Source organism: Ovis canadensis, chromosome 17 (genome assembly GCF_042477335.2).
Source record: "Ovis canadensis isolate MfBH-ARS-UI-01 breed Bighorn chromosome 17, ARS-UI_OviCan_v2, whole genome shotgun sequence".
Taxonomy (NCBI): Eukaryota; Metazoa; Chordata; class Mammalia; order Artiodactyla; family Bovidae; genus Ovis; species Ovis canadensis.
Window position 1 is genome coordinate 72,518,674 of NC_091261.1, and position 9,006 is coordinate 72,527,679.

Here is a 9,006-nt window from a genome sequence, read left to right on the forward strand (position 1 = left end):
CAAGTCCTCCGCACACACAGCTCTCCTCACAACGCCCAGACCTGAGGGCACTGACAGGGGCTGCCCGGGGGAGGATGCAGGAGCCTGGCCACAGACAGGAGTTCTATGAGACGCCCAGGGGCACGTTTGAAATGGCAGCAGGAGAGGAGCTGCTCACTGCCCATTGCCCATCGCACTGTATCTGTATGTCCATCCGTTTATCTGTGTTCTCACTGAACACGCCGAGCCTTGGGCTTGGCGGGAGGCCGTGCTGAGGAAGCCGGGGGCCCTGCTCTTGGCCCAGCGCAGGGGATGGACACAGGTCCCCCAAGCCCTCATATCAGTGTCAGCTTGCAGCCATGACAGCCGACCCATAAAGGATCTGACTTTGATCTCATGGATGCCCCAGAACTAGCTTGGGAGGTGGGTGTGGTGATGGCCCCCATCTGCTAGGCGGAGGGATGGAGACTGGCTTCAGCAGTGATGCGGTTCCCTGGGAGCCACCAGCCAGTTAGTGGTCCCTCAGGTTTGAACCCAGGTCCCTCAGCCCTCGGGCGGGTTCTTTCCACTCAGCAAAGCCCTGGTGCAGGGGGGCAGAGTGGCTGATGTCCCAGTGGGGTCAGGGTGTCCCAGTGGGGACAGGGCCTGCGGGCAGGGGGTCTGAGAGGTCCCCTTCTGTCCTGCAGGCGGCTCCTTCCGCCACTTCCTGTGGCAGGTGTGCAGAGAGCTGCAGAGCTCCTCGCTATCCCTCCTCCTGCTGTGCCCCAGCTCCGCAGTCAACAAGAACAAGGTGAGACATGGGGCCTGAGCCCCGCGGGCAGCTCCCTGAGGGGCGGGGGCTCAGCTCTGCGCCTTCCACAAGCCCCTGTGGTCCATCCCTCGCCCCTGCCTCGGCTTCCAGGGCAAGTACATCCTGACCCCCAGCCCCATCACCTACGGGGAGGAGCAGCTGCTGCACTTCCTGGGCCAGTTGCTAGGGATCGCCATCCGAGCAGATGTCCCCCTTCCCCTGGACCTCCTGCCCTCCTTCTGGAAGACACTGGTGGGCGAGCCCCTGGACCCTGACCAAGACCTGCAGGAAGCAGACGTACTCACCTACAATTACGTCAAGAAATTTGAGAGTGTAAGTGAAAAGCGCATTTTTTTTCTGGGGGGCCGCGGGGCTCTGGAACAGTGCCCCTGCCCCGTGTCTGCTGGAGGAGGCATCAGCTGAGCCCCCCCCGCACCCCATCCCCCCTCCACCCCCCCACAGATTGAGGTCCCTGGCAGGGTAGGGGGCAGGTCCTTGCTGCCAGGTTCTCTGTAATCCCCTTAGCTGCCACTTGAGGGCAGCTGGTACACAGGAGCTGCAAAGCGAAGGGCTGGGATGGCGGCTGACTTCTTAGCAGAAAGTGGCCCACAATGCATTGCTTAAAGGGTCAAAGCAGGACACCCCCCAGGGGCTGGGGGTTATGAGTCACTGCCAGGCGCTGCTCTGAGAGGCCCTCCCAGAGCTGTGGGTGGGCACCAAGAACCTGAGGCAGGCAAGGGATGTAAGACGGTGTCCAGGCAGACAGTCCAGCCAAGGCTTCCGTCTAGAGGGCATAGGCAAGGCCCCAGAGGGTGCCGGGAGACAGAACCACCCCAGGGTTGGCGGGGAAAGCAGACGAACCTCCTTTGGGGTGCCCGCAGCCTTCACCACCCCAGAGCCACGGGGCTGTTCTCCTCTGGCTGGCCCCGCATGCACTTCAGTATGCCGCACGGTGGAGGGTGGCCGGTGTACCTTCCACAGATGGGATTGTCAGGGTTCTCTGGTGACAAGTGACAGGAAACCCCAGCTCTAACCAGCTTAGGAAAACTTTTTTAAAAAATGATTTGACCTTAAAACTGAAAGTATAAATATAGATTGGGCTTCAGACAGAGCTGAATCCAGGTGCTCCGATAACATCGTCAATGACTCGTCTCAGGATGCCCCAGCAGTACAAGGCTCACCCTCCTTCAGCCGTGCCCGCACCAGTGAAAGGGAGGGTGTAATTTGGTCTTGTTAGCCAGGCCTTGGTCAGTGCCCAACCCTGAATCGAGGGCATGGCTGACGGTCCAGGCCAGTGCCACCTACCTGTTCATGGTGGCCAGGGTAGCCCCACCCCAAAATACCCAATGTTTGTCCCCAATCGGGAATGAGGTTCTATCACTGGGGATCTGAGGAGCAGGGCAGTGGTCAGCCCCACTCTGCCATGCCCTCCTTCCAGATCAACGACGAGACGGAGTTGGAGGCCCTGTGTGCCGAGATCGCCTCCCAGCACCTGGCCACTGAGAGCCCTGAGGGGCCCAACAAGCCCTGCTGCCGGTTCACCTACCTGACCATGACCGGCGAGGAGGTGGAGCTGTGCAGCCGCGGCCGGCACATCCCCGTGGCGTGAGTGCAGGGCCTCGGACGGGGCCAGGTGGCTTTCCCGGGGGAAGACAGGAGGCAGGATGGGGCGCCGGGAAAGATGGTGGAGTATCTTCAGTGGAAGGACCATATTCAGGAACACTGGCTCTGGGGCGGGTGACACCCAGAGCAGGAAAGGAATTCCCTGAGCTGCCTGGCCTGGGAGGTCCAGGAAATGCTGCCAGCAGCCTCCTGAGTGTCATCCCTTGCCCATGCCCCAGGTGGGAGAACAAGGACATCTATGCGGCCGCCATCCGGAGCCTGCGGCTGCGTGAGCTGCAGAACGTGGAGTGTGTGACGGCTGTGCGCGCGGGCCTCGGGGCCATCATCCCCCTGCAGCTGCTCACCACGCTCAGCCCACTGGAGATGGAGCTGCGCACTTGCGGCCTGCCATACATCAACCTCGAGTTCCTGAAGGTTGGTGGCCGGGCCAGGTTGGTGGGTGCATGCGGCCTGTCATCTGTACAGTACTGCGTGTCCTGGCGCTCTGTCCCCCTTATGTAAGAGAGGAGCCGTGCTCATCCCTGTCTCACTGCTGAGTAAACAGAAGCTGAGAGAGGTCACTTGCCCAGGGTCACCCAGCCAGGAAATGGCAGGTCACCTGCCTCCAGAGCCTGTGAATTAAGCCACCAACCAGAGGCGAAGCCCCTCCACTGCTCAGCGTGGCCTGCTTTCACCCATGCCAGCTGGGAGACCTTGCCCAAGTGACCTCACCTCTAACGGGCAGCGGCAGGACCCACCCAGTGGGGTCAGTGGGGTAACGTAGGTAGAACCCCTGCTGCCGAGCCTGGCGGGTGGGCCAGAGTCATGCAGACTCTTACCACCACTGCCTTTGCAGTCCTTGTCATAGCTGTGATCTCCCTGTGTCCTGCGGTCATCACCGCGCCCTGGGGTTGGGCGGGAGGCTGGGGTAGCAGAGGCTCGGGCCTGCTCACGTCTGGGGCCTCTGTCCACAGGCCCACACCATGTACCAGGTGGGGCTGATGGAGACCGACCAGCACATCGAGTTCTTCTGGGGGGCACTGGAGATGTTTGCCCAGGAGGAGCTGTGCAAGTTCATCAAGTTTGCCTGCAACCAGGAGCGCATCCCATTCACCTGCCCCTGCAAAGACGGGGGTCCTGACACAGCCCATGTGCCCCCGTACCCCATGAAGATTGCCCCCCCAGATGGCACAGCAGGTACTGGCCTTCCCTGTCACATTCCAAGCAGGGACACTCGGGCCCTGTTTGGAGCTGGGGCTGCTAGGCCCTGCATGAAGGGGGAAGGACAATGGATAGGTACCCCCGAACACCACACCCCAAATGTAAATGAGGTGCAGGGGTGGTGGGGGTGGGAGGGGGTCATGTGCTTCCCAAACCTGACTTTTCGCCAAGTGGCAGTACAGGCCCAAAGTTGACATATCCTTTGAGATTTTCAAAAGCTTAAAATTCAGAAATGTCATCTTTTGACTTTTAAATGCAGCAAAAAATTTTTAATTTTTGAAAACTCCAAACAAAACTCTTTGCTGGCCAGACTTGCCTGTCACAGGTCAGCCAGCCATCTGGGGCCTGTGCTGCTCTTTCTTCCCCCAGAATCTCCTCCTGCCCTACCCCAGCCTCCCAGACCCTCCCCCTCCACCCGCCCCGCCCCCCGCCGATAACTGGGCCTTGGGGTTGTCTTAAGAGCTGCCCAGAGAGGCAAACCTGGAGGCGGAGGGGCCCTCGCTCTAACGCTGGTCTCTCCTGTAGGTTCCCCAGATTCTCGCTACATCCGAGTGGAGACCTGCATGTTCATGATCAAGCTTCCCCAGTACTCCTCGCTGGAAATCATGCTGGAGAAACTACGTTGTGCCATTCACTACCGCGAAGACCCCCTGAGTGGCTGAGGAGAGGAAGCCAAAGTTAGGCTGTCACCGAGGCTTTGCTCTACCGGCTTGGGAAGCCTGCTGCTGCGGGCACACCCCTCTGGGGCCCTGCGTGAGGAGTTGGCGACATTTTGCTTTTCCAAACTTTTGTCCACACTCCAGGGCGTCCTGGAAGACTTAACCTTATGTATTTGTACGTTTCGTGATGGGTTGGTTCTTTTGCTACCTGTTTGTGGTATGTTTGTAGGATAGTTTAGTTCCCAGACAGCTCGTGTCTCATTTGATCTTCCTGGACATTTTCCTTCGTGGCCACCAGGTTCTGATGCTACGTCACAGAACCGCCCAGCAGGAAGCTGGTAGTGAGATGCTCTCAGCCCGGAGAGCACCCTGTTCGCGTCTCCACAGACAAGTCTGTGGCCAGCCCTGCCTTCCACCTCGAGCTGGCGTTTCTGCCAGACATGGCTCCTGCAGGCCTCCTTCCAACTTGAAATGGTTGGGCCAGTGACCCAAACATAGGAGACACACATAGGGAGTTTTGTGTGTTGATCTTCCGGCTGTAGACTCTTGTCTACAGTCTGGGTTTTTCTAAGGAAAAGCCCACCGTGGTTTGCCCTTCCTTTCCCACCCAGACAACCCTCTGCTCTCCGACTCTCCTGGACCCAGTCTGACAGGCTCCCGCTGAGTGCCGCTTAGGAGCGGACAACTGAAGGGATCCCTCCTGACCTTAGTCCACAGAGTCAGGCCAGGTACATCTCAGCTCAGGAGCTGAGAGGAGCCTGGGAGCTGAAGGGACAGAGCTCAAGTGGGGGCATTTTTCCGGGACTCAACATGAAAGCACATGACTCTGGCCTGCCCCCCTACCCCACCCGACCCCTTCTGTCCTCAGAAATGGCCCTTCCTCACTACGGTGTTTTGTGATGTGAGGAGCAGCAGAAAGGCCACACCCCATTTTCAAAAGAGCTGTCTGAGGTGCTCTGCTCCATTTGGGGTCTACTTCAGTGATTAAGACCTTCAAGTCTAGATGGAGACACCAGGGTCCTTCCGGCCCTCTGGCCAGGCCCACCCTGCACCCTCTCCTTTCCCCACGTGAGTGTGTACCAGGGCTGAGCTGCTGCAGCCCCAGCGCATCTGTGCCCTAGTAGGTCTCTTGTCCAGTGGTACTTTGTTCGAGAGCAGCATACACCATCCTGTTGGACCCTGTCATTTTTGGACCTTGCCAGTTCATGCAAAATCACATCACTGTATTTATTGTAAAATATTGTGAATATTGGAAGTTCTGCGTGAGTGCTGTCTAGAAGGCTTTGGAGTGTGAATGCTGGTTGAGAGACAGGATTTGCTCTTCCTTTCTCGGCTGTGGCCCTGGCCTGTTGGAAAGGTATGGATTTTAGAGTTAAAGGCGTTAGCATCCACCGCCTCCCTGTTCTTCTTAGGAAATGCATTAAGGACCATTTTAGAAATGATTCCCTGACCTAAGGAAAGGATAAACCTGGATGAATTGTTCCAGTCGCATCAGTTACATTTGATGCAGGATCAGTCACGTCTGGAGATGCCTGCCAGCAGTTTCCCTGATTGGAAGGAACATGGTCGGCCACTGCCTCCCGGGGGCAATAGCACCCTTGACTGGGGGGTCTCACCAGGACATAGTCCTGACAACAAGGATCCTCTTATTTCATTTCTGCATAATGAAAGAGCCTTTAGATTTACTAAAAGTGGTTTTTCCTCCCTGTATTTTTAAATCTTTGTCCCTCCACCCCCCAATCCTTCCCATCCCTTGAATGGACTCTGAATTGTCAGCTACCTCCCCAAGAGGAAGCTTTTGTTGGCCCATCTCTTGACTAGATGACAGCTGTGAGTAAGGTATCTGCTGCTAACATGACTGCTTCTCCCAGAGAACACATTAAGGTCCAGACAGATCCAAACCTTGGCCCTAAAAAATGTGTGCTGTAAAGTTACTTGATGTATATTTATTATAATTATTTATGGTTGCATCTAACAAACTTTTCATTCAATTTGATGCTATTTACACCACTGCTGTGTAAAGGAAGCTCATGACAGGAAAAGTCACACCAATAAATAACCTTCATCTAATTTTTATTTACCTTAAGAGTTGTGTGGTCATCTACTCTTGCTGAGAACATTCAAAAAGGCCAACATCCTTGAATGGCCCTGATGCTTGAGGGTCACCAAGAGGCTAGAAATTAAAAGTGTTTCTAATTATTATGGTCTCTTTGCACTTGGGGTGATTCTTAACTCATTATGCTTATAAATGACCTGTTGCTCCCCGACTCGACCCCTTAAATCTGTGGGCTTTTTTTTTTTTTTTTATGTGGACCTTTTTATAAAGTCTTTATTGAATTTGTCACAATATTTTTTCTATGTTTTGGTTTTTGGCATGTGGGATCTTAGCTCTCCAACCAGGGATGGAACCTGCACTTCCTGCATTGGAAGATGAAGTCTTAACCAGTGGACCACCAGGGAAGTCTCTCTGGTTTTCATATAGGAAGTCTGATCGAAGGGATGGAAATCCAAGGTCAAAGGTAAACCTACCCCTGCAGGTCTTGCCCACTCCTTGTCCTGGAGCTGGTTATACTCTCATCTGGTGTGAGGATTTTCCTCAAGTGGACAGTTGCACTGGAAGAGTCTGGGCCCCTCTTAGACCACATGTCCTCCTTTGGGCACAGGCAGTGGGTTTAGAACTACTTTGTGCAAAAGGAAAATGCAGGGAAGAGGGAAAGACTTAGCTCAGAACTACCATCCAAGATCAATGCTCTGCCTTCTTGTCCCGTGTCCATCACACACATACTCCCCGCCACACCACACACCCCCTACACACACACGCACATATACATACTTGCCCTCTGGTCTGCATTCAGGAGACTACCAGACCCACTTAATTCTCATTCTCTTGACTCCACCTTCTTTGAACTCAATAAATGCTCACAGTGGTTGTGTCCTACATATTTATTATACAAACATTAAGAACCCTATTGGACAAGGAACAAGCAACTTTCACTTCCTTCAGTTTGTTGCTTCAGGGTGCTAGAAACAGCAAAAAACAGCCACTCACAGCAGAGAGAAGACTATCAGACACACGAAGCTAGAGAATAAGACACCTCCGTTGTCACATCTAGGATTCTCCTGCTGGCCGGATCAGTTCAGTTCAGCCACTCAGTCGTGTCTGACTCTTTACGACCCCGTGGACTGCAGCACGCCAGGCCTCCCTGTCTATCACCAACTCCCAGAGTTTACTCAAACTCATGTCCATTGAGTTGGTGATGCCATCCAACCATCTCATCCTCTGTCGTCCCCTTCTCCTCCTACCTCCAATCTTTCCCAGCATCAGGGTCTTTTCAAATGAGTCAGTTCTTTGCATATGGTGGCCAAAGTATTGCAGTTTCAGCTGGCCAGGATGGTGGAGGCCATTTCCTTTTTAAAAAGTCTCGAATATATTCAGAATTACACCATCCAACGATGAGAACATATCCAGTCTCATTAGTTATATCAGGGGAATGCAAATTAAAATCACAATGAGCATACTGCACCACCAGCAAGAGGGCTAGAAAGACAGCACCATGGTTGGGGAAGACGTGGAACCAAGAGAACTCTCGTGCACTGTGGGGGTAATGGACCCTACACCCGCTTTAGTTGTTCTGGTTCCTCCTCTGAGACCAGCAAGTCCACTCCTAGGTGTAAATCCAGTAGAAACACGGCACCAAACTTCCCTAGGGGTCCAGCAGTGAAGACTCCGGGCTTCCACTGCAGGAAGAAAAGGGGGAAAACCTACAACCAAGAATACTCTACCCAGAAAGGTTCTCGTTCAGATTTGGTGGAGAAATTGAAAGCTTTACAGACAGGCAAAAGCTCAGAGAATTCAGCACTACCAACCCAGCCTTATAACATGCTAAAAGAACATCTCTAGCTGGAAAAGGGCAAAACCAGAAAACAGCAAATGATGAATGGGAAAGCTCACCAGCAAAGGCAAACCTACAGTAAGGGTAGAAAACCATCCATGAACAAATAGAATTTCGAAACCAGCAAGTATGAAGGAAAGTACAAATGCAGGACATAAAAAACGCATTTGAAATTAAGACATCAGCAACTTAAAATAGTCTTGTATATATGCAGACTACCATATCAAAACCTCATGGTAACGGCAGACCAGAAAGCTATATGGGAATAACCTTTTTAAAAAATTATTTATTTTGGCCACGCTACACGACTTGTAGGGTCTTAGTTCCCGGACCAGGGATGGAACCCGCAACCCCTAACCACTGAACCGCCAGGGAGGTCCTCCTTTTTCTTTTTCTCGATATAACTCAGATCCAGATGAGTCCTGGCTGCCATGAATTAATAGCGGCATAGCCTTATACAAGTCACCCGTTTCCACATGTGAAACTGGAGCAATTCTTCCTACTTTTCCCACTCCTACTAGGTTGTTGAGAGGAACACAAATGAGGTCAAAATGACCACAGTGCTAGATGTTCTGGTGCACAGTATGAGGTGCCAGGGGGTGATGGATAATTTTGCTAAGGCTCAGCAAGGCTTGGGACTGAGGCTTTTGAGGAACCTGCCCTCCCCCTTGTTTGGGGGCGGCCCCCAGCCCTCCCCAGTCAGCCCAGAGCTGCAGCCACCTGTCAGTTTCCCCTAACTCTGAGGAGGCAGAAAAGCCGCATCTTGACTGGCCCTCTCTGAGAAGGCGCGCCTTCCCTCGTTCCGCAGAGCTGAATCCAGGCGCCCTGGTCCGCCTGCACTCTCCAAAGAGTGTGGAGCAGA

At 53.8% G+C, this 9,006-nt stretch overlaps 1 protein-coding gene across 5 annotated transcripts in view; it reads left to right on the forward strand.

The window, feature by feature from the left end:
• HECTD4 (HECT domain E3 ubiquitin protein ligase 4) overlaps nucleotides 1–6,337 on the forward strand; it is a 165,877-nt gene extending 159,540 nt beyond the window's left edge. For all 5 annotated transcript variants that reach the window (XM_069558125.1, XM_069558126.1, XM_069558128.1 and 2 more), the window contains exons 71-76: nucleotides 666–769; nucleotides 881–1,102; nucleotides 2,208–2,374; nucleotides 2,611–2,806; nucleotides 3,346–3,568; nucleotides 4,118–6,337. In XM_069558125.1, coding sequence (XP_069414226.1) covers nucleotides 666–769; nucleotides 881–1,102; nucleotides 2,208–2,374; nucleotides 2,611–2,806; nucleotides 3,346–3,568; nucleotides 4,118–4,254 — 1,049 coding nt within the window. In that variant the 3' untranslated portion in view covers nucleotides 4,255–6,337. The remainder of the gene's footprint in view (nucleotides 1–665; nucleotides 770–880; nucleotides 1,103–2,207; nucleotides 2,375–2,610; nucleotides 2,807–3,345; nucleotides 3,569–4,117) is intronic.
• Nucleotides 6,338–9,006: the final 2,669 nt, after the last annotated feature.